The following is a 26,266-nucleotide window of genomic DNA, read 5'->3' as shown; positions in this document are numbered from 1 at the left end:
CTGATTGGTTTTTTTCCTATTGTTTTACTTGATCTGCCCCCCTTTTTTACACTTGTATCTGAGCAGATTTTTTTGGTGCCTCTTGTTTTCATATTAAAATTATTGGACCAGCAACGTTCATTTTTGACCGGTTCCAGATGGTTTATCAAGCACGTTATTCAGCGGGAGATGCACAAAGGGGTTCTGCAGGTTGTTTTCCGTTTCTGGCAGCAGACAATAGGAATGGTATTCAAAGTTATTAAAATGAGCTGATTACCATTCAAATGTGTATTTCGAGCGATGCACAACATTTCCGAGCAATGCACAGACTGAAGCTCCTGCCTTTTGTGACAAATGTTTTATAGGAAGTCTGGAGCAGCCATAGCCTGACAGTTTTCTTTTGTGCACAAATGTCCTCAGAACTGGATTCACTGTAGACATGAGTAGCTTCACTTGTTTTAAGCTAGTAGTGGAAATTTTATGGACTCTGCATTACAAAACAGGGTCATCAAGAGCCACCATTGGCTGCAGGATGCTGTGAGATGGAAAAGCAGAGCCGTGACTGGTGATGTTTCCCCAGCGCTAGCCCTGTTCACTGTCCTGGTCACCATGAGGTCAGTGCCTGTGCCTCAGGTCCATTTGTAGGACACACAACCCCCTTGCCCCTGACTTTCTTTTCAGATTCCATTGTTTTATTGAGTTTGGCAAAGTTGTTGGTAAGAAGCCCTAAAAAGCTCCATGGAGACCCATGCAGCTCATCTGCAAGTGATTTCTTTTGGGAATCACTCACTATTTCCACCTTGGTAATTTTTACTGAAGCAGAAAGAGCAAGTGGTTGTTACCAGGGACTTTTGTGCATCAGCCCCTCAGACCGTACAAGCCTGCCCAGCACCGGCCTTAGTTCTTCACAGCCAGAGTTGCTATCTAAAGCGCCACTCAACATGCAAACACACATGCAACCATTTAAGTTTTGTTTTTTTATACCATTCATTTTTCTAATTAGAGATCTTCTGTGTTCATCCCACGCCTTTCTGAATTCTGTCATGTTTTTTTTCTCCACCACTTCCCTTTTGGTCATTCCAGACATCAACCACCCTCTCCATGAAAAAGAATTTCCTGACATTACTCCTAAGTCTATCCCAACCTCAATTTGTGTCCTCTAGTTTTACCATTTTCCCTTCTCTGAAAAATATTTGTTTCTATATTAATACCTTTCAAATATTTAAATGTCTGTATCATATCTCCCCTGTCCCTCCTCTCCTCTAGGGTATACATATTCAGGTCTTCTGGACTCTTCTTATATGTGTTTTGGCGCAAACCCCATACCATTTTTGTTGCCTTCCTCTGGACCGCTTATAGCTTTTTTTTTACATCCTTAGCAAGATACAGCCTCTAAAACAACACAATACTCCAAGTGGGGCCTCACCAACAACTTGTACAGGGGCATCACACCTCCTTCTTTGGTTATGCCTCTCTTTGTATGGCCTAGCATCCCTCTGGCTATGGCCATTGCCTTATCACACAGTTTCGTCCTTTTTCAGATCCTCAGATGCTATCACCCCAAGGTCCATTTCCCTATCTGTGCATATCAGCCTCTTACCCCCTAGCACATACGGTTCCTTTGGATTACTACTCCCTAAGTGCATCACTCTTGCATTGAATTTTAATTGCCAAATTTTAGACCATTCTTCTAACTTTTGCAGATTCTTTTTTATGTTTTACACTCCCTCCAGGGTGTCCAGTCTGTTTCAAATCTTAGTATCATCTGCAAAAAGGCAAACCTTACCTGCTAACCCTTCGGCAACATCACTCTCAAATATATTGAACAGAATCGGCCCCAGCACTGATCCTTGAGGCACTCCACTACTCACCTTACCTTCCTCCAAGTGAATTCCATTGGTCACCACCCTCTGGAATCTGTCTTTCAACCAGTTCCTAATCCACTTTGGGTCCTAACTTCAGCCTATCAATATTATTCAAGAGCCTCCTTGAGGAACCGTGTCAAAGGTTTTGCTGAAATCTACGTAGATTAAATCTAGCACACCTTGATCTAATTTTCTAGTCACCCAGTCAATCAGATTCATTTGGCATGATTTATCTTTTTTTAAAAAGAAGCTAAAAGGATTGGCTGAAAAGATTAGGACATTACATTAGGCATGGACGTTGTTTAAAAATACTATCATGGAAGCCCAGACCAGATGCATTCCGTTGGTCTGACCCAGTATAGCTATTCATATGTTCTGATTTACAATGATGGAAAGAAGAGAAAACGACAGTCTGCATGGTTAAAAGGTAAAATGAAAGAGGCTATTAGAGACAAAAGAACATCTTTCAAAGAATGGAAAAAGGACCCAAATGAAGAAAATAAGAAGCAACATAAACACTGGCAAGTTAGAAGCAAAGCATTGATATAGAAGGCTAAAAGAGAATAGAAAGAGAAATTTGTGCAGAGGCAAAAGTTCACAGTAACAACTTTTTCAAGTACATCAGAAGCAGAAAGCCTATGAGGGAATCTGTGGGATTGTTACATAGGCGCCGACTCCGTGGGTGCTGTGAGTGCTCAAGCACCCCCAAAGTCTCGGCCTGCTTATCCGACATTGCTGCCTGGATGTCCAACCGCCACCTAAAACTGAATATGTCTAAGACTAAACTTATTGTTTTCCCACCCAAACCCACTTCCCCTCTCCCTTCACTCTCTATCTCAGTTGATAACACCCTCATCGTCCCCGTCTCATCTGCCCGCAACCTCGGTGTCATCTTCGACTCCTCCCTCTCCTTTTCTGTGCACATCCAGCAGATAGCCAAGACCTGTCGCTTCTTCCTCTATAACATTAGCAAAATTCGCCCCTTCCTCTCCGAGCACACCACCCGAACTCTCATCCACTCTCTCATTACCTCTCGCCTTGACTACTGCAACCTACTCCTGACCGGCCTCCCAAGTAGCCATCTTTCCCCCCTTCAGTCCATCCAGAACTCTGCCGCAAGTCTTATCTTCCGCCTTAACCGATATACTCATATCACCTCTCTCCTCAAGTCACTTCACTGGCTCCCAATCAGATACCGCATACAGTTCAAGCTTCTCTTACTCACCTACAAATGCACTCGATCTGCGGCCCCTCCGTACCTCTCTACCCTCATCTCCCCTTACGTCCCTACCCGTAACCTCCGCTCTCAAGACAAATCCCTCCTTTCAGTACCCTTCTCCACTACCTCCAACTCCAGGCTCCGCCCCTTCTGTCTCGCCTCACCCCATGCCTGGAACAAACTCCCTGAGCCCATACGCCGTGCCCCCTCCCTACCCATCTTCAAATCAATGCTCAAAGCCCACCTCTTCAATGTCGCCTTCGGCACCTAATCACTACACCTCTTCTCAGGAAAACTTATCTACCCCAACTTGACATTTCGTCCTTTAGATTGTAAGCTCTTCCGAGCAGGGACCGTCCTTAATTGTTAATTTGTACAGCGCTGCGTAACCCTAGTAGCGCTCTAGAAATGTTAAGTAGTAGTAGTAGTAGGAGTTGTCAGGCCAAGACCCTGAGCTGGCAGGCTGGGAGTTGCCTCTTAGGTGTGGTAAATGCAGAGCAGATGCAGGGCATGCCACCAACAATTACCACACAGGCTGCCCCAAAGTCATTAATAATGGGAGCTACTTGCGAGATTTTAACTTGGACCACTTTCTGTGATTAGGCATAATTGTGAATAAAGAACTAGAGACATAATTTTTCAGAAATACTTAGAAATAAAACAAAGAAAAGAAAGTAAGGTGATACCCTTTTTTTTATTGGACTAACAATACATTTTTTTGATTAGCTTTCAAAGGTAACCCCTTCTTCTTCAGGAATTCGGAAATGAGCAAGTGATGTTTTGTGTTATTTCTATTTCTTACCTTAAAAAGTGGACTAACACAGCTACCCCAACACATTACTCAGAAATACTTGAATCATTTGGAGGGTGGTATCACCAAGTAGTAATTACTGCTGATATTATCTATAGTTGTAATCTAGCAACATGGACCACTCACTTAGCCCAGATATGACAGAAGCTGTGTGGGTTTTTGAAAAATTTTTTTTTCAAAAGATTGAGATCAACATTGTAAAAACATGGCATTAATGATCTGAAATGAAAGATCCATTTTTCTTTGGCGTGGAACAGCAGATGCTTGCTGGAATTCTTCCTGTTGCTAGTGAGATGCCAACTGTTATTATTTTGAAGAAAAAGTTCTGCATTTTTGTATGCATGTATAAATTACAAGGAAATACTGGTAGTTCATCTAAACTACGTGCAAAGATTCACCTAAACTTGAAAGAAACATTTTAAGTACAGCCTATCCTATCTATATTCACCTGTGGACTTGCCTGGTCTGTATGTAACAGGTCACCTTCAAATTACCTGTTTCAAACTATCAGGAAGTGTACTGTGGCATAGATTTTTTAGAAATGTAAATTAGTATTTTACATTCTTCCTATTAAGCACTTTCTGCTCTATCCCACATTTTTTTTGAAAGTCAAAAGGGGCCATGCTAAATCGTTAACTGAAATAATCACTTTGGAGCAGGGCCGCTGAGGGGGGTGGGAGGCAACATTTCCCGGGCCCGCCCTCCAAGGGGGGGGGGACCTGGGCCTGGCACCAGCAAGATTCTTCCTGCCTGCGGGTCTGTCCTCTCCTGCTCCTGTGTGCCGCCCAGGACCCGGATGATTGCATTTAACGCGATATTGTGTTAATGCAATCAACTGGTCCTGACTCCCGGCACGGACAGGAGCAGTGCAGGAGAGGACTGAGTGAGGGAGCAGACAGAAAGGTGCGGTGTCGGTGGGCCCAGTGTGGGGGAGTGGCATGGTGGTGATGGCCCAGGTGGGGGGAGGGGCGCACACAGTGGTCCAGTCCTGTCCCAGGCCTGACTGTGTCTCTTGGTGGCCCTGCTTTGGAGCTCTTTTACAAAAGGGTGTTAAGCCCTAATGCATGCTTAATGTGGGAAAAACAAGCTATTGCAAAATGTGTTAAGACATTTTGTGGTATTGTGCTTGCTAGTACATGCTAACTCATGCGTTAGCCATTTTACAAAATATTTTTTGAAAGGGTGTGCCATGGGCAGAGAATGGGCATGGGATGCATTAATCAGCTAGAGTGTTTGCATTACTGCACGTTAACCCCCGGATTCTATATAAGATGTGGTGAGTTGCATGGGTTAAATTGGGTAAGCACGTCATTTACTCATGCACCTTAATTGACTCATGAGCCAATCAGTGATGATAATTGACCAATAACAACCAATTATCAGCATTAATTTACAATAATTGGAATTTATGCACGCATCTTTTTAGGCGTATTCTAAAAAGAGGTGTATATAATCCTAATGCACATAGCTGAAAAGCTGGCGTGGTCATGGGAGGAGTGTGGGCGTGTAGGAATGTTCTACACATTTACATGTGTGGTTATAGAATTTGGAGGAATGTGTCTACATTTAGGTATGGGTATTTCTTTTTTTATTTTATTTTATTTATTCATATTATTCAACTTATTACAAGAAAACATCTTGTTTAGGAAAGTATCTAATAACCAATAAAATATTTAAACATAATCTCTCTATATAAAACGCACCTCCAACATTCTGAAGCCTCCACAAGTCCCAACATTCTAAATGCATGGTGGTGAAACCAGGAATTCGCCCATGAGTGTTGGACCCGCCCCCCGCATCAGACGTCATGACGTCGAGGGCAGACCAATGACACTCAACCAATCGCATCGCGAACCCGTTACTAAGCGACGGAACGTGACATAAGACACATTGCAGAACAATGAAAACCAGCAGCACACAGTTGCTACGTCGCATCAACAGCAACGCTAAAAGGACCATATAGATCTCTGATCTCCACACAAACAACAGACACGGTGGGCATAGGAGAGAAGGAAAAAAAACAGCACATACACACACACTCTCACTCTTAACTGGCTATAATGAGCAACTGACCTGCCACTATCACAGGCACTGCTAGCACCTCTCTCTCTCTCTCACACACACATACAGACGGGACACAGAGGGGATGGAAGACAAGGAACGAATCGTTGGGTATGGAGGGGGCGACAGGGGAGATAAGGCAAGAACTGCCTCAAATGTTTGTGCTGTGCTATGTACAATTATAATGCTGTCTCTTCATTTTCACCCTACCCTTTCACACTCTTTCACACAGACGCACACACACACACACACACACACACACACACACACACACACACACACACACACACACACACTAACACTGTCTTTATCTCACACACACACGCGCACCCACACACATATACACACTCTCTCACACAGACACACAAACACGCCTCAAATGGTTCAGCTGTCCTATGTAAAATTTCACTGCTGTCTCTTCATTTTCACCCTACCTGTGCACACACTCTTTCACACAGACACACACTTTCTCTGTGTCACACACACACAGACACACATACATATACACACTCTCACTCTCTCTATAGTCTTGCTAGCACCCGTTTCATTTGTTTACGAAACGGGCCTTTTTTACTAGTAATCAAATAAAAAGGAAAACAAAAAAAGTTTTCACTTTCATAGGTAAATTATACTCAAGTCCATAAATTCTGATCCAAGATTTCGGAAATTTACAGGAGACATTAATATCAAAAAAGGAAAACAAGAAAAAAAAATCTGCAAATTCTGCTAAGCAGAGTGAACACTTATATACTAACGCTTTTCCACTTTCGCTCAGGCTATAAGCGTAGACACGTGAGCAGGTTCTGTGAATACATATTTTTTATCCCTAAACTTTATTATGCACTTGTAGGGGTATCTTAAAAAAAGGTACCCCCCCAAGTGCAGAATTTCAGGCTTAAGGAGCAAGAATTGTTTCCTCCGTCGCCTTGTCTCCTTAGAGACATCCGGAAATAATAACACTTTAAAACCCAAAAAAGGTTTATCCTTATTTCGGAAAAAGAGATGAAAAATCCAGTTCTTGTCAGGTAATAGTGCGACTGTCGCCACCAATGTGGCTGCAGTCGCAAGTTCAGAGTTTGAGGTCTCAAGCAAAAGAGAAACATCTATCGGGACATCAGGTTGATTCATTTCTTTCCCAGGGATATAATAAGCCATAGTCATTGGTGGTAAATTCTGTTCAGGAATAGATAAATTTTCACGCATATAGCGCTTCAACATCTCCAGAGGAGCAACATTTTGTAGTTTAGGAAAATTGACGAATCGCAGGTTATGATTTTTAGTGTAGTTGTCAAAGATTTCCATTTTAACCCTGAGATTAGTCAGATCTTTCACCATAATAGGTTGTATAGTTTCAAACTTTGTAATTCTTTGATCCATATTAACAACTTTCCCACTCAACTCCTTAATCTGCTCTTCTTTCTTTAACAAGTCACTTTCAAGGGATTTTACTTTAGGTAATACTTCATTTATCTGTTTTAGGAAAGTTTGTCCTAGGTTAGAAACTAAATCCCACAAAGCTTCTAATGTAACTTCCTTTGGTCTGACCACAAATTCTTTAGGAATTTCAAACCTTACGGGCTGGTCATGAATCTCGCTCTGCCCCTCAGCTCCTCTCTCCTCAGCCCGCGGCGTCTCCATGGGCAAACTGCCCTCCAGTCCGACCTCTGCTGTAAGAGAAGCTTCCATTCGACGATCTTCTGGGCCCCTAACCTCTTCTGGGGTGGACCCCGTCGAATCAACGAGGAAGGAGCTGGCGCCTATCGGCTGGGGAGGGGGAGTGCGTTCAGCGTGGCTCAAGGTAACATCTAAGCCAGGAAATGCCGAAGTCTCCAGTTCGCCGGCGTCTCTCACTGGCATCGGTCTGCCGTCTGGGTGAACTCCCTGCGGTCTCAAATAGCGATCAAGAGGACCAGGTAATGAGGGAGTTAGCGGGGAAGCCCTAACCGCTAATCTCCCTCTTCGTTTAGGCATTTTTTTCAAAGATGGGGAAATCGAGACTTGCAACAGCTTAGCAGGATGTGGCCATCTTGGATCAGCAGGTGTGGGTATTTCCACCAGGTTTTCAGTGGTGTAAATGGCTGTGCCTAAATGTAGGCCCATTCCCAAGCCCTATATGCTAGTTTATAAACTGTGCCTAACTTTAGGCTCAATTTATAGAATAGTGATAAGCGCTATTTTTGGACACGTCTATTTTTTAGAAACCATTTACACAATCTAGCCCTAACTAGACAACTACGCTGCCTCTCTCCTTACATCGAGAAGGTAAATCTTATCCCAGTTGTGCATGCCATGGTAACATCAAGACTGGATTACTGCAATATACTATACAATGGTCTGACTACAAAGGGCCTGCACCAGCTCCAGTTGATTCAGAATGCAGCAGCAGCAAGACTCATAGAAGGTTGCAAGTGACGTGACCACATCACACCATTTTTGCAAAAACTTCATTGGCTACCAGTACACTACAGGGCTAAATTTAAATCTCAATGTCTGATCTTCAAGGACCTGAAAGGAAATGACCCCGAGTATCTGAAGAATAGGATGATCCTCCACACACCGCCAAGGACACTAAGGTCCTCCCAAGTACTTTCACTAATTACACCCTCTCCAAAAGACATTACATGATGTGATACCCGCAAGCGAGTTTTCTCCGGAGTAGCCCCTACACTCTGGAATGCATTGCCTGAAAGGCTCCGCTTAACACAAGACTACCTCTACTTCAGGAAGCAGGTGAAAGCTTGGCTCTTCAACCAAGCCTTTAATGGAGGAAGTAACTAACTTGTTAGTCTCACTCACACACACAAGGATTGACTCGGGCTGCACATACTGCAGCTAGACATGTTTATCCACTCCTACCCTAGCTGAGATAATACATGCAACTTTCTTCAAATCAATCACCTTACTTTCTAATTCTTCCTACTCTCTTACTCCTCTATATGTTAAAACTTTGCCTTACCCTTCACTACCAATTATAATGCTCTAGTACATATTGTGTTGTCATTGCAAGTAGTATACCATGCCATACTTTGTATTGTTGTTCGAATATTTTTATTGCTCTAATTGCCTCCTGCTCATGTTTGATCTATTCTTACTGTACACCGCCTTGAGTGAATTCCTTCAAACAGGCGGTAAATAAATCCTAATAATCTATCTATATAATTCACAACCCCAGCGTTCTAAATGAAGCCACCACCGGAAGTTGAGGCGTCGAGATAACCGCTTTCCCCATCAGTGTGTGCCCCGCCCTCACGTCACTACGTGATGACGATGAGGGCGGAGCACTGACACTGGACGAAACGGAGCGCCTGTACCAATGAAGACATAACCGCTCACTTACACTGCAGCACCGACAACACAAACAGCGCTGACAGAAGAAATCCATTTTGATGGCCATGCTCCTGCTCTCCGTATGTGAGTCACCCCCCCCAAAAACAAGCTAGTGCCCGTTTCTTTGCTCTGAGAAACGGGCCTTCTTTACTAGTAATAAATAAATAACTGTCTAATGCAGAGTTAATATGGGAGCCTTTACCGCTTCCTAAATAGGAGGCGGTAAAAGGATCCCACGTTACCGCTTTACAGGTACCATGCTCTAATTCAAACATTAGCATGCAACCTGAAAAAAAAAATGATGAAAAAAAAGCTTTAAAATGTGCCATGTTAAAGCTAGGCTTAGTGCGCAGGAAAGTCCATATTAGGTTGCATTAAGCCCAGATTTCAGTGCACTTTAGTAAATGGGCTCCTATCCATATTTTCAGTGCACTTTAGTAAATGGGCTCCTATCCATATAAAGCAATGGCAATTATTAAGATAAAGGGAAAGTCCTGGTTAGTTGATTGGAGACTGGGTGGGACTGCCTGTAAATCCTGGCAGACACTTTTAGTTTTGTTGGCAAGGTATCCAGCAAAATCACTGCAGCTCAGTTTTGACTGGGCAGGCTGATTCTGTTGTGGGGGGTTGCAGTAGGCTATTTACTATGCTGAACTGGCAGCCTGTTCAATGCAATGAGGGAAATATTGGACCTGATATTCAGCTGGCGGCAGGCAGGCAGCACTTTTGTAGTCCGCTGCTGGTGTTAAACCCAGATATTCAGTGCCGGGTCATTTCCAGCACCAGCATTGAATACCTGGTTTTGTTTTAGAATGCTAAAACGTTAACCAGCTATGATGATATTCATTGCTAACTGGTCAACTTTTTAAGCGGTTAAAGATGACAGCTATTTATGAGGGCCTATTTGACTGCTAAACTTATCCGATTAAGCACTGAATATCAACACCTAACCAGATAAATTGCGCAATATAGGCACTAACTGGTAATATTCAGTGGAGATAACTGGTTATCTCCCGTTGAGTATTAGCGGTGAGATGCCAATATGCTATTTAACTGGTCAGTGGTGGTGTCTGGCCAGTTAAATAGCTTTGAGTATTAGAGGGATTGTTTTTTTGGGTGCTGTTAAGGCATGGTGATACTTTGTCATGTGTAGAAGAGATGCTGGACACAGATGAGGGCTAGACAAGGGAAGGGAAAATGCTGGAGGTGGATTGTGGGGAGTGTCTTGAACCTTTGCTCAGCTCAAGGTTTGCTTTGGGTGTCCAATACCCTTAGGTAGCCCTGCTTGGAGGAGCTGAGACAGACAGAAAAGTATATAGAGAAGACATTCAGCAGTATAATAAGGTCCAACCTCCAGTTTGGCAGCCTCTGTGCTGACTTGGAGGAGAAAGGTCACCTGGAATGAGAGTATAACCTTGGTGTGATAGGAACTGATCCTGTAGTAAGGACCTGCGTTTCAGTGGATACAGTATCTTCTCATATTGACGATGTGTCTCCAGGGGCATGTGCCCAGGAAGGAAGGGTTAGAATAGCCTCTGTTGTTGGTGATTTGATCATTAGGAATGAAGACAGCTGGGTGCATGTTAGGTATGAGGATCTCTTGGTAACTTGCCTGCCTAGTGAGACGGTAGAGATCCTCACATGTCACTTAGATAGGATTTTAGACATATATTTATTTATACATATATTAGGATTTATTTACCGCCTTTTTGAAGGAGTTCACTCAAGGCGGTGTACAGTAAGAATGGCATAGTATACTACTTACAATGTCAACACAATATGTAATAGAACATTTTAATTGATAGTGAGGGGTAAAGCAAAGATGTAACATATAGATAGGTAAGAGTAAGAAGAGTTACTGATTTAAAGAAAGGTCAGAGAGATGGTTAAATATTATCTCAGCTATGGTAGGAGTGGATAAACATGTCCTGCTGCAGTATGTGCAGCCCGAGTCACTCCTTGTGTGAGTGAGTGAGTGAGACTAACAAGTTAGTTACTTCTTCCATTAATTATGAGAAGGAGTCATCTGCTGTAGGTTCAATGATGCTGAAAGGAGTTGGAGGAAGGTTCTGGAAGTCAAATTTAAGCTTATTTGTAGGTAGTTGAAATCTAGAACATTCAGGGTAACATTCTTAAAGTGCTCAGAGCATCGTGAGCTGGAATCGCCCCCTGCAAGGGAGACAATTAGTTGAATTTACACAGAAGGGCTTCATTTCATACCTTGTGCATGGGCATTGGATATTATGGTAACAACTTTGAAACCATCTGATCCCTGGTAAGAATCATTATAGAATTTGAATAACATATCTATAAACTACTTCTAAATTTGAATGAATGATGAATAATATGGAGTTTTGAGGGATGTACTGACTCCTATCTTAACTAAAAGCAATTCTTTTCATAAGATTCACTCATGCCCCATGTGACCTAGAAAGGGCAGAATAATACATGTCAATTAAAGCAGAAGTGGTCAACCAGCATCTTGTTAGCCACATGAAGCTTTCTTAATATAAAAATGTGGTCCTTTCAATGTTGCCAGCAGCGGCAGTCATGGTAGAGTTATGGTTTCTGAAAGCCAAGGGAAGAAGGGAACTGTTGTATCATCAGCTAAGAGATCCCTTTCTGGGGGTTGGATAATTGACACTCTTACCCTTCTCCTTAAAGACAAAGCTTTCTCTGTTATTGTGCATTCTGGGTTCTTGGCTCTTGGTGCGTGAAAGTTCTACACGTAAGCAAATGTAAAACTATAATGTTGCTTCTGGGAGGATAAATTATCTATAAGGATAATTTATTAATGAGTGACTAGCTTTCTGAAAGGAGTGCATCAGACTAAACAGAATACCTTTCAGTGAATATTAAATAATGCACTGGATTAAGATAACGTTGTCTGTATCTTTCTTTTTTCTCTTTCATGTTTGCTTCGACTGGGCTCTAATTATAGCCCTTACAATTCTAGTAATTAAATGCAGCATTAGAAGTCATATAGGAACCAATGACAAATTAAAGGTTGGCATGTAAGCTTACTTACAGGTGCACTTCAAAGGTTGCATATCTCTATCAAGAAAGCCTATTATTTGAGTAGTAGTTTATTTCATCCCTAATGGAGAGAACTGAAAAGGTGTATCAACTCAGGTAAACGGAGAGAATACGTTCTTCTCAAAGTCTACAACTCCATTTGCCTTCCCCAACACAGGCCTGTCTTGATGCCACCCATTAAACAGTTTTTAGTTATGCAGGCCAAAACTTTGTAATAGTCTACCATTTGATACTATATCAGAAACTTCTCATACACGATTCAAAACATGATTATTCTCACGTGCTTTCTTTGAATAGGTGACTTTCAATTTTTAGCTTCTCTTTTTGATACTTTTGTATTTTATTGATTATAAACCACCTCGATGTATTATTTATTTATTTATTCGATGTATCATTTATTTATTTAAGACCTTTTATTCTGCTAGATCCAAAGTTCTCTGCGCATTACATAATTATATATATATAATAGAATAGAAAAAACAACCTAAGACATTCAAAATGTCTTCAAATCAACATCCTGAGACAAGTATTAAATCATCATTCACCACCCTAGCTGTATGCCTGCATAAATAAGAATGTCTTGGCAATATAATAAATGCTAATAAAGAAGTAAATAAATAAAATAAGATGTTATGAAGAACTGAGGGAATGGAGCAAAGAGTACTAATGAAGAACTAATGAAATATTTTTGAGATAAGTGAAATAATTTTTGTTCTAAATATTTCTGAATGTTGAAATGGATTGTGGCGTTTCAAGTTCCATTGAAAATACTGAGCACTGACATATGGGTGGCTGTGGTTACAGTGGACCGATGTGTATATTCACATGAGGAAGTCCTACATGAGTAGAGTCATCTTATATATACAATGGTCCAAAAATCTTTAAAAAATATCTTCTTAGTAATATAGGTTGCTTATTTTATAAAAATGCTCATGTGTGCCCATTATTAATACATGTATGCACGGAATTACAGCAGCCTCTGAGCAAGTACAAATGTTTGCACCTAGTTATATCGAGGTAGTTTTATAACAGCACATAGGTGTATATGTTGCCTTTATAAAATAGGTGCAATATATATGCCTTGGTAATTTATTGTAACATTATCCACCTAGGTGTCATTGAAGACAATATGCTGAAATCTTTTATTCTGCCCACAGTGTGACGGCAGCCAAAAAAAAAAAACTAAACAGGATGCTAGGGAATCATTAGGAAATGGATGCAAAATAAGACCAAAAATATAATGCCTCTGTATCATTCCTCACCTTGAGTACTGTGTTCAATTCTGGTTGCCGTATCTCAAAAAAGATGTAGCGGCATTAGAAAAGGTTCAAAGAATAGCAACCAAAATGATCATGGGGCGGAATACCACAGAGGCCATTTAAATCTAATTTAAATGAGCTCTGTGTTATTGCCTCGCATGGGCACTGTTTGCCGCGCCAGACCCCTCTGATCATATGTGCGAAGGTAGATGCGGGTGCTAGTCTGGTGTTAGTGGCCTGTAGTGCCCACATTTATCTTTGATCATCGGGGCCCTAGTGACTGAACCGTGCATCTTTCTGAGGGTTCCCATTTCCATGCTGAGGTAAGTACTAATGTGTGCTTACTGCAGTTTAAAATGGAGTATCAGGGTACTTTTCGACATGCCACGCTAATAAATAAAATGTATTTTTTCACCGAGGGTGTGGGTCTGTGGGGTGGAGAGCAGGTGTGTCCATCGGCATAGTTTGGGGGGGAAGGGGGCATTGCCCCCCCCCCAAATGCAGGGGCAGCGCAACACTGCAGGCAGCTCTCGGGCGGTCTCTCCTTCCTGTCCTCAGCTCACCGACCGACAACCCTCCTATCCATTCCTTCACCCCGCCGCGTTTAACCCTTTTATATTCAGTCGCAGCGACAGCAGTGAAGAAGACAGCATAGCGGGTTGGCCTCCAGCTTCTCCCTTCCCTCACTTTGTGTCCCGCCTTCTGTGATGATGTATTTCCTGTTTCCGTGAGGGCGGGACATTGTGTGAGGGAAAGGAGAAGCTGGAGGTGAGCCCGCTGTGCTGTCTTTTTCACTGCCGTCGCTGCGACTGAAAATAAAAGGGTTAAACATATGTGGGGGGGCAGGAAAGAACGGAGACGAGGGCTGTCGGGGAGCTGAGGGAGGGCAGGGAAAATCGCTGGACATGGATGGGAGGGGAGGGCAGGGGGAGAGAAGAGATAGCTGGACATGGATGGGAGGGGAGGGCAGGGGAGAGAGGAAATTTGCTGGATATGGATGGATGGAGGAGAGGGCAGGGGAGAATGGAGATTTGCTGGACATGGATGGATGGAGGGGAGGGCAGGGGAGAGAGGAGAATTGCTGGCCATGGATGGATGAATGGAGGGGGCGGGGGAGAGAGGAAATTTGCTGGATATGGGTGGATGGAGGAGAGGGCAGGGGAGAATGGAGAGTTTCTGGACATGGATGGATGGAGGGGAGGAAAGTCAGGAAGGAGATGCACATGGATGGAGGGGAAGGAAGAGAGGAGAAATGCTGGACATAGATGGAGTGAGGGGCAGGGAAAAGAGGAGAAATGTTGGACAAGGATGGAGGGAAGGGAAGACAAAGGAAGGAGATGCACATGGATGGAGGGGAAGGGAGAGAGGAGAAATGCTGGACATGAATGGAGGGGAGGGAAGACAAGACAGAGGAAGTAGATGCACATGGATGGATGTTCTCTCATATTTTTTTTTATTTCTAGTTCCTTGTGTCATATCTGTTGTGTTTTTCATGTGTGATCAAGGTTGAACAAGCACACTTTGGATATCAAATATTCTTCTAAGAGACCCATGAAATCCAGATAAAAAACAAAAGTCAATGTGTTGGTTAATAAACCTCAGTAGTAATGCGAGGATTGGTTGCCCCATGTCCCTTCCCTGCTCCTTAGACAGCATCCTCCTTTGTAGGGAACACTTCTTGGTGTGTCTAGCTTAAGACTGTGAGCAACAAAACCAAGGAGAGCTCACCTCAGGGAGCACACAGGATACACAAAAAACAAGGAAGCAAACAATGATTGGCAGAAGAACTTTTTTGGATAACAATGACCTGACATGGACTGTGTTTCAGCTCTAAGGACTGTATCAGGGGTCTGAAAACATATACAAAAATCAAGTAATTTCCAAGATCACCCCTAGAACCCTTTAAAAAATCATTGTCACATTCACCACCCTCCGATCTTCAGGTACTATGGACGATTTTAATGACAGGTTACATATTACTAACAGCAGATCAGCAATTTCATGCTTGAGTTCTTTGAGTACGCTTGGATGTAAGCCATCGAGTCCAGGTGATTTACTACTCTTTAATTTGCCAATTTGGCTCAGTACATTAGGTTTCCTGTCACATGGTGTTTGCTGATCGGTTGGCTGGTCTTTTGTTCTCTCTGTGGATTAACTTGTTTTTATAACCACGTGCATACATAAAGGAATTATTCAAGCCAATCAGCTTCTTCTCAGAGAAAGTTGTTTGTGACCCCTGAGGCAGGCGCTTTGGCGCCGAAACACGGACCGTGTCGGTTCCTTGATATGAATATTCTGAATAAACTGTTTTTTGATATTATCTCCCTATTGGTTTGCGCATTTGTCAGCCTCTACTTTTGCTGTTTTGCTTTGACTCTCCGTGGAGGCTCCTCCTGCCTTCTTGGATTTGCTCAGTACATCTGCCAGATTCACAGAGATTTCTTTCAGTGCCTCCACATCATCACCCTTGAAAACCATTTCCAGTATAGGCAGATCTCTTACATCTTCTTCCGTAAAGAATTCATTCAGTTTCTCCATTTTGGCCATGTCCTCCTTGAGCGTCCCTTTTCCTCCTTTGTGATCTAATGGTCCCATGGATTCCCTCACAGGTTTTCTGCTTCTGATGTACCAGAAAAAGTTGTTACTGTGAGTTTTAGCCTCTCCGGCAAGTTTCTCTTCATATTCTCTTTTAACCTTCTTTATTAATGCTTTGCATCTGACTTGCTAGTGCTTGTGTTGCTTCTTATTTTCTTCATTTGGATCCTTTTACAGACCAGTAACCCTGACGTCGATGCCAGGCAAAATAGTGGAAACTACTATATGCTCAATCTGATTGACCTTCCCTCCAGAAACATGTCTGTAACCTCGCGGACTTACCTCAACCTACATTACCCTGATTGTAAAGGACTCAAGTACAAAACCTATTATGGATCCAACTTCTCATTCTTGGGTTGCCAGCTCTGGAATGCCCTCCCCAGACCTATCCGATCAATCATTGACTACCTACCCTTCCGGAAATCACTAAAAACCTATCTGTTCAAGCAAACTTACCCAACTGACCCAAACTAATCCTAAGAAATCATCTACACAACACACATCCAGGAGACAAAGATAATAACCATGACTACATCTCCCACCAAATCTCCTCATAATTATCCCATGTCCCATCCCCCCTCCCACCTCCTCTACCCTTCCTCCAATGCTCACCTACCCCTTGCTCATACCTCTCTGCTGCCTTCACCCTTGTCCATCTACAACTACCTATCTCTTTTATTATTCTGTCATATTTAACTTATATTTTTCCTATCTATACTCTGTATTCCCTATTACTTTGTAAGCCGCATTGAACCTGCTTTGAGTAGGAAAGCGCGGGGTACAAATGTAATAATAAATAAATAAATAAATAAATAAATAATACAATTACAGAATCTTTTGGCTGTAATTGACTCTTTTACTTCACCTTTTAACCATACTGGCTGTCGTTTTCTCTTCTTTCCACCTTTACAAATACGTGGAATGCATCTGGACTGGATTTCCATGATGGTATTTTTTAATAATGTCCACGCCTGATTTAGAGGGGCATAATTGAACGAAAACGCCTATCTCCATGGGCGTTTATCTCCGAGAACGGGTCCGTGAAGGGGTGGACCGAACCGTATTTTGGGAAAAAATAGACGCCCATGTTTTATTCAACAATGTGTGAGCTGGGCGTTTTTGTTTTTCAGCGATAATGGAAAATGAAAGCGCCCAGCTCAAAAACGAATAAATCCAAGACATTTATTCGTGGGAGGGGCCAGGATTCGTAGTGCACTGGTCCCCCTCACATGCCAGGACATCAACCGGGCACCCTAGGGGGCACTTTTACAAAACCAAAAAAACAGGTAAAAGAGCTCCCAGGTGCATAGCACCCTTCCCTTGTGTGTTGAGCCCCCCCAAATCCCCCTCAAAACCCACTGCCCACAAGTCTACACCATTACTATAGCCCTAAGGGGTGAAGGGGGGCACCTACATGTGGGTACAGTGGGTTTGGGGGGGTTGGACGACTAATAAGCATTAAGCAGCACAATTGTAACAGGTAGGGGGGATGGGCCTGGGTCCACCTGCCTGAAGTCCACTGCACCCCCTAACAACTCCTCCAGTGACCTGCATACTGCTGCCAGGGAGCTGGGTATGACATTTGAGGGTGAAAATAAAAAGTTGTGAAACATCATTTTTTTGTGGTGGGAGGGGGTTAGTGACCACTGGGGGAGTCAGGGGAGGTCATCCCCGATTCCCTCCAGTGGTCATCTGGTCATTTAGGGCACTTTTTGGGGCCTTATTCGTGAAAAAACAGGGTCCAGGAAAAGTGTCCTAAATTCTAGCTAAAAATGCATACTTTTTTCCCATTATCGGTGAAATGCGCCCATCTCTGTTCGGCAGATAACCACGCCCCAGTTCTGCCTTCGCCACACCTCTAACACGCCCCCATCAACTTTGTCCGCATCCGCGACGGATTGCAGTTGAAAACGTCCAAAAATCGGCTTTCAATTATACCGCTTTATTCGTTTTTGTGAGATAAACGTCCATCTCCCGATTTAGGTCGGAACTTGGGCGTTTTTCTCATTCGATTATAAGCAGGTTAGTGTCCTAACCTTAGCAGCTGATCCTTTTAGTTTCTTTTTAACCATTTTCCTCATTTTATTATAATCACCCTGTTGAAAATTAAATGAAGCTACAGTAGATTTCCTTTGCAGGTTCATCCCAGATAGTAACTTAGACTTGATCATGTTATGGTCACTGTTTCCCAGGGGACCCAACACCGCCACCTCTCGCTGTTTGCCCTGCTCGCCACCAAGGACCAGATCCAAAATGGCTCCCCCTCTCATCGGTTCCTGGACCAGTTGCTCCAAGAAGCAGTCATTTATTACATCTAGAAATTTTATCTCCCTCGCACTCCCTGATGTAACATTTATCCAGTCAATATCGGGGGTAATTGAAATCACCCATTATTATCGTGTTTTTTAATTTGCCAGCTTTACTAATCTCTGTAAACATTTCTTCATCTGTCCGTTCGTTCTGTCCCGGTGGACGGTAGTACAGCCCTACAAGAATACTCCTTCCATTCATACATGGAATTTCTATCCATAATGATTCAACGCTGCTATCTGGAATGTTTATTTTATTTGACTCAATTCCCTCTTTAACATATAATGCAACCCTCCCTCCAATTTGATCCTTTCTATCATTGCGATACAATTTGTACCCTGTTAACACAGTGTCTCATTGATTGTCCTCTTTCCACTAAGTATCTGAAATGCCTATTATATCTACCTCATCATTTAGTGCTATATACTCTAAATCTCCAATCTTATTTTTTAGGCTTCTAGCATTTGTATAAATTACATTACATAAGTTGAGAGCTGTTAGGAGTTACGTTGATAAAAAACATTTTTGGTTTTATTGCATGTTCTTTTTATGACCCATTTTGACTATGCAAACACTATTTTGGCAGTTATTACACATGTGAATCTTCACAAACTACATACTTTACAGAATACTGCAATTTAATTGTTAGGGAGGTTGCGTAGATTTGATCATGTTACACCACTATATGTGTATAATCATTGGGTACTGGTGCTGTTTAGAATTTCTTTTAAGTTGATGGTTGTTACCCATAGGGCATACTATAAGCTTATCCCTCAGCCTCTTGCTGCACTGATTCAGCCATATTCATCAGTTAGGACACTGCTGGCTATTCCGTCGGTAGTTGAGACTCATTTAGTGGCTACATGAAAGAGGGCATATTTTTATTTGGTGCCTTCTTTGTGGAATGCGCTTCCTCTGGAAGTTTGAGCTGAAAGGTTGTTTCAGCGATTTAAGCATATGCTTAAGGCCTATTATTTTACTCAGGCCTTTGGAGTTGTTCTTGCTATGACTTTAGTGGGTTGAGACCATAGATATCGGCAATGATGATATTTGATTTTTGATTCTCTATTTCTTTTCTATCGATATTGTATTTCTGTTTTTAATATGTTATATGTTTGAGCATTTTTATCTTTGTACACTGCTTTGATCTTTTTATGTAAAAAATTAAGTGGTATAAGTAAATGTAACTGTTCTCTGCTCTTATTCAAATCTAGGGAAAGGGAAATGGGACTTGATATACTGCCTTTCTGAGTGTTTTTTTTTGCAACTACATTCAAAGCGGTTTACATATATTCAGGTACTTATTTTGTACCAGGGGCAATGGAGGGTTAAGTGACTTGCCCAGAGTCACAAGGAGCTGCAGTGGGAATTGAACTCAGTTCCCCAGGATCAAAGTCCACTGCACTTACCACTAGGCTACCTTTTTGAAGCTGCTTTTAAACCTTAACCCTTTTTCTCCTGTTTATATCCATGCTGTTCTTAAACATTTTCTCATAATAACCGAAACACCCTAATTCTCTTAGTTGTTCTGTTTGTCTATCTTGAATAGGTTTTAAGCCTTTAGTAAGCAGGGACTGTCTCTTATGTGTTTGTGTACAACGATGTGTACGTCTAGTAGCATTATAGAAATGACAAGTAAAAGTAGGCTTTGAATCATAGAATGCTAAATGCCACAGTTGCCTCACTGTCTTGAAACCCGAGAGACCAGTATGGAAGTTTGTGAATCATGTAGTTCAAACTTTGTGAGAGAAACCCATTGAAAAAAAAAAAGACCGAACAAAAAACAGCTGTTTTAGATTAGCAGGGGCTGCATGGGGGAGGTGGGGAGGAAGCATAGCTAGCTTAAGCAGGCAGATGGAGTGGTGCACTAAGTCTGGCTGACGGGGGGGGGGGGGGGAGCTGACTAGCTAGGGGAGAGGGGTGACTGAAGCAGGCAATTTTGGGAGGTTGGCTGGATAATGGAGCTGGGTAGTTGACGCAATTGAGACTGATGGGGCAAGGGGATTAGAAAGAGAGGGAGACTAATGGGGACAAGGTTGGGTTGAGGGAGAGCCTGGGGGCAGAGTAGGGGGACTAAGAGAGAGAGAGAGAGTGACAGGGTAAAGGACTGCGAGAAAGAGAGTGATACAGACAAATTAAGAGCATAAGCATTGCCATACTGGGACAGACCAAAGGTCCATAAAGCCCAGTACCCTGTTTCCAAGAGTGGCCAATCCAGGTCACAAGTACCTGGCAAGATCCCAGAACAGCAAAACAGATTTTATGCTGCTTATCCTAGAATATGCAGTGGATTTTCCCAAGGAAGTATGAAGCAAATAGGTTAATCACTTCAAGTATAGCTATGGGGGACTCCAAAACACTATTGATATCATGCTTGTAAGAGATGGAGTGGGGATAGCCACTGGCAATGTGCTGTTGTCAGCACCTTGCAATGATGCAATAAAGGTCATGAATAGGTGCTCGAAATCTGCAAGGTTCTGCTGAGCCAAAGATATCTCAAACAGTGTGCTTAAGACAGTCTGGGTTTCAGGATATCTATAAGGAATTTGCATTATAAGAGATGTGCCTACAATGGGGGTAGTGGATACCAATCTATCTCAGTATTAAACTAGAAAACTAGATTGGCTAAGGGGTACTCCAAAAGTGCCTTGAGAAACACCGATCTAAAACAAAAAAAAAGCCTTTATGAGATGTTTATGTAGAACTGAAGCATTCTTGAAGCAGATCCTCCAAGGTATCATAAAAATTACTAATATGCTCTAGAAATATCACAGGAGTTTCAGTGTAGGAAAGCACCAATGAAACAATGCTGTAGTGAAGTCAACAGAGCACCCTCAAGATGTGAAGAACTCTAGAAAAGCATAAAAACACTTATGAGGTACATTAGCAATCTCAAAGTGTTATGACGCTGAAGATAACTAGACACCAAACACTCTTGTAATGTTTAAACAGTCTAGAAGTACAATAATAGTTAAGAGCTATTGCCAAACTGTGACATTTTCAAAACATTCAGTGTAGTTTGAACTGAAGTAAGAAATTGTGATTTGAAATTACCTTGAAACAGACCCTCTGATATTCAAAAAACATTTAATCAGCCAGGATCGGCACCTGGCCGGTATCCACCGATATTCAATGGTGGATAGCTGGTTAACCCCCACTAATTATCCCTGGTTAGTGCCTAGGAGATAAGTAGCTAAGCTACGATATAGCTGGCTATCCCTGAATATTCAATCCAAATCCAGCTATTTTAAGTGCCCACATCAGGCCGCTTAAATAGCTGGTATATCTATAGCCGGTTTAAACCGGCTAAAAATAAACCGGATATTGCCATCCTCGTTCTGAATATCAGCCCTAGAGTGTTCTAAAGGAATGCCAAGCACTTGTAGGAGCCAAGGAATTCTAAAGTAGATTCCTAAACCTGCCCTGGTATCCCACAGCCACTCGGGGTTTTTCAGCACATCTACAATGAATATGCCTGAGATACTGTGGGGCCCTTTTACTAAGCCGCGTAGGCGACTACGTGTGACCAATGTGTGTCAGTTTGGAGATACTGCCCGGCTACCGCGTGGCCCGGGCAGTAATTTTGTTTTTTATGCGTGCCCACTACACACACCGGAAAATAATTTTTATTTTCCTGTGCGTGGCAGAAACCGGGCGGTAATTGTCATTCTACACTCATAGAAGATTACCGCACGGTTGCCGCATGAGACCTTACCGCTAAGCCAATGGGTGGCAATAAGGTCGCAGACCCAAAATGGACGCGTGTCAATTTTTATTTTGCTGGACGTCCATTTTCTGCAAAAATTTTAAAAAGGCCTTTTTTTTTTTAACAGGTATGCTGAAAAATGGATCTGCGCGTGCCCAAAACATGCGCCTACACTAGCACAGCCCATTTTTCAGCGCACCTTAGTAAAAGGACCCCTGTATTTATTCATGTATTGGACTACAATGTATCCACATTAATTCCGGCATGTTTATTGCTGCTGTGCTAAGGCCCCAACTGGTTGTTGCACCATTAGGAAAGTATGGGAGTCCTGCTCTAGAGGCACAGGAAAAACTGAAGCATTCAAAAATATCAAGAGACGGCTGAGGGGAGACATGATAGAGGCATATAAAATAATGAGTGAAGTGGAACAGGTGGATGTGAAGCGTCTGTTCACGCTTTCCAAAAATACTAGGACTAGGGGGCATGCGATGAAACTACAGTGTAGTAAATTTAAAACAAATCGGAGAAAAGTTTTCTTCACCCAACGCGTAATTAAACTCTGGAATTCATTGCCGGAGAACATGGTGAAGGCGGTTAGCTTGACAGAGTTTAAAAAGGGGTTAGGTTTTCTAAAGGACAAGTCCATAAACCACTACTAAATGGACTTGGGAAAAATCCACAATTCCAGGAATAACATGTATAGAATGTTTTTACGTTTGGGAAGCTCGCCAGGTGCCCTTGGCCTGGATTGGCCGCTGTCGTGTACAGGATGCTGGGCTCGATGGACCCTTAGTTTTTTCCCAGTGTGGCATTACTTATGTACTTATCAAGTCATTTCTCCTTTGAATCAGCATTTTTATAATTGCACTCTTAAAATTCCTACTTAGGAAAAAATGCTGTTTCAAGAAACCATGTTTAAATGAAGATGTCTCCAAATACACCCAATATGGCAATTAATACTATTAAAAAAAACAACAATAAGAAAATAGAAAACAATGCCTACGTGTAAGTAGAACACTCATATAGGCCACTGCCTTATGAAACATGAGGCTTTTGTCAAATTGTTTCTTCAAAGTTCTCCTGCAGCACTGGGGATAGAAAACAAGACCCACTTTAGTAATCATCTATTTTATTACAGCTAATTAGCACTTCCATTTTCTGCTCAAAGGGAAATATATTAGGTTTATGCTAAATGGCATTCATATTGCTTTGATAACCTATTTCAGAGCCAAGCATTCTACATGCTAATAATTGCCAAGGGTCTCTCAGGGATTCTTCATAGGTAAGGGTAGCTTGATGGCTCTGTGTTCAGAGGATATTTTGGAACAACCATGTTTTATTTGCTACCACTCTGAAAAATTAATAATTTTTAAAGCATAAAAATGTTGATGTAGATATTCAGCTGGATGGGTGGCATACACCTTTAAATGGATGTCAAACATTTAAAATTGTATGTATATTCAGTGTCAGTAAATGTTAAGTGCCACCATTGAATACACACGTATAATTTTAAATGGATGACATCTGTTTAAAGTTATATCTGCCACTGATGCATCCAGATGGACGGATAAATTATCCATTTACTCTCAAAATTCTATATATCGCGGCTTAATTTCTGCGCAGAAATCAAAGCGTATTCTATAACAATGCCCATAACTTAATTGTTTAACTAGCTAATCAGCACTGTCAATTGGATGTTGACAAGCAATTACCAGCACTAATTAGCATTAATTAAGGTTTATGTGCACAACTCGCTAAGGGTATTCTGGAACTTGGTGCATGTAAATTCTAAGTCCCGTAGTTGAAAAGGGGGCGTGGTTATAGACATGGAATGGGTGGGACACGGGCATTTCTAAAATCTATATGTATTATTATAGAATACACCCGCTCTGTGCCTAATATAGGCATCGGAATTTATGCCAAATAAAACATGGCCTAAACGGATGGAACAAATTTTAGTTGCATGGATAGGCGCTCGGCATATTCTATAAACTATGCAGAAATTTGAGCCTATTTTATAAACTTTAGGCGTACTTTAGAGAATACATGTAGGTATATTTTTTTTACCATGTGGATTTTTCAGGTGCCATATATAGAATCTAACCTTTAGCAGCTGAATTCTAGTGTTGAACAGATAACTTTCAAGCCTGGTCCTAGTATGCCACTAACTTTGCCTCCACCAAATGGATAACTTTTGGCCTGTGAAGGGCAGTTATATAAATACAGGCCTGCATTTACGCAACCCTTGTGTGCAAAAATGCAGAGAAAATAGCGGAGAAGAATAGCACTTATGCATGTAAGTACCCTAAGCACTATTAAGGACCACAGACTCCAGAAGCAGAAGGGACAATCTTGTGCTTAAAAAGATTTATTGATCAAAGACTCGACACAACACTGTGTTTCAGCCCAAAAGGCCTGCATCAGGAATCTTTTGAATGATAAGATCTGAATCTTTGGAAGATAAATATTTCAGAATGTATCAATCAAGAAGATGGTCTTGAAAAAGATCTTTATGATGGACAACACCAGCCTTCAAATTAAGAGGCAGATGCACTAAGGCTAAATGAGCCTTTAATGACCCTCCAACGAGGAAAATTTGATCCGTTGCATGCATCAAAGGGCTTTTACCGAGGAAGCCAGCAGCTAACGAAAACGGAATGGAGATGAGCAATTAGTGTGAAAACCCCATTGAAACGACATGCACTAACCTTTTCCGATTGCCTTTACGCAGGAAAAAGGCAGGAAATCTAACGAGAGGTCTGGACCTCTCGTTAGGACAGCTCTGTGCCAGGAAAAATCATTAAGTGAAAAAATAAACAAACTTTGAGCCAATCCCAGCGCATTAGCAGAGCTAAAAGCGCTGTGATTGGTCCAAAGGACGTCAGAAAACACATCAAATAAAAAAAATAAAAAAAGGATCGGGAGGGGGCAAGGGCGCTCATCAGGAGCGTCCTGTATGGACGGCCTTGCCCCCCCCCCGCTGCTCCCCACTTTCCGCCGCTCCCCCCCCCCGAAAAAGCAAAATGCTAGCTGCCCCGGTCCCCCTCCCTTCCTGTTCCTGTGTTTTGCAGAGCTAACTCCGCCTCCCGTCATTCTTCTGCCCCGTGCCCCGCCCCCGCTGCCCCCCCTGAGGTCGACTATGCCGCTCCCCCCCTCCACCGAGACCCCCCTCCCTATTAACGACCCGAGCAGCGCCTCTCACCTCTTTCAGAAGCGCTGCACGGGCAGGAAGATCTATTGTGTTGGTTGTAGAGTCTCCATGACGTCTCTTCTTCCCTGGCCTAGGCCCCACCTCCTTCTGACGTAACCTACGTCAGAAGGAGGCGGGGCCTGGGCCAGGGAAGAAGAGACGTCATGGAGACTCTACAACCAACACAATAGATCTTCCTGCCCGTGCAGCGCTTCTGAAAGAGGTGAGAGGCGCTGCTCGGGTCGTTAATAGGGAGGGGGGTCTCAGTGGAGGGGGGGAGCGGCGTAGTCGACCTCAGGGGGGGCAGCGGGGGCGGGGCACGGTGCGAAAGAATGACGGGAGGCGGAGTTAGCTCTGCAGAACACAGGAACAGGAAGGGAGGGGGACCGGGGCAGCCAGCTAGCATTTTGCTTTTTCGGGGGGGGGGGGGGGGAGCGGCAGAAAGTGGGGAGCAGCGGGGGGGGGCAAGGCCATCCATACAGGACGCTCCTGATGAGCGCCCTTGCCCCCTCCCGATCCTTTGTTTTTGGATTTTGCTGACCGGGTAGCCACGTGTATGTGTTGTGGCTTTTTTTTTGTTTGTTTTTACGTTTGCAGCATGCGCAGAGCAGCCAGCAAAACGCTTGGCTGCTCTGCGCATGATTTAGGGGCCGATTACCGATGTGTATTGTGATTCTTTGATACATTGTACGTTTGAATACCGATCTGAGCATGTGTGACTTTTTTTTTTGGGTGCATTCTTCGTTTTTTAAAAATCGTTAGGGACTTTAACGATTTTGATTTTTTTACGTTTGGTTGCTGCATCTGCCCCTAAGTCAGGAAACAGTCAGAACCAAACATATCGAGTCTTTGATCTATAAATCTTTTTAAGCACAAGATTGCCCCTTCTGCTTCTGGAGTCTGTGGTC

The 26,266-nt window shown here is 42.7% G+C and overlaps 1 protein-coding gene across 1 annotated transcript in view; it reads right to left on the bottom strand.

Annotated features, from left to right (window-relative positions):
- Nucleotides 1-26,266, bottom strand: part of NOX3 (NADPH oxidase 3) — a 109,788-nt gene that overhangs the window by 74,124 nt on the left and 9,398 nt on the right. The window contains exon 4 of the mRNA XM_030195489.1: nt 23,172-23,256. Within this exon, the coding sequence (XP_030051349.1) occupies nt 23,172-23,256 (85 nt within the window). The remainder of the gene's footprint in view (nt 1-23,171; nt 23,257-26,266) is intronic.

Source organism: Microcaecilia unicolor, chromosome 3 (assembly GCF_901765095.1).
Source record: "Microcaecilia unicolor chromosome 3, aMicUni1.1, whole genome shotgun sequence".
Lineage (NCBI taxonomy): Eukaryota > Metazoa > Chordata > Amphibia > Gymnophiona > Siphonopidae > Microcaecilia > Microcaecilia unicolor.
This window is presented reverse-complemented; position numbering and strand designations above follow the sequence as displayed.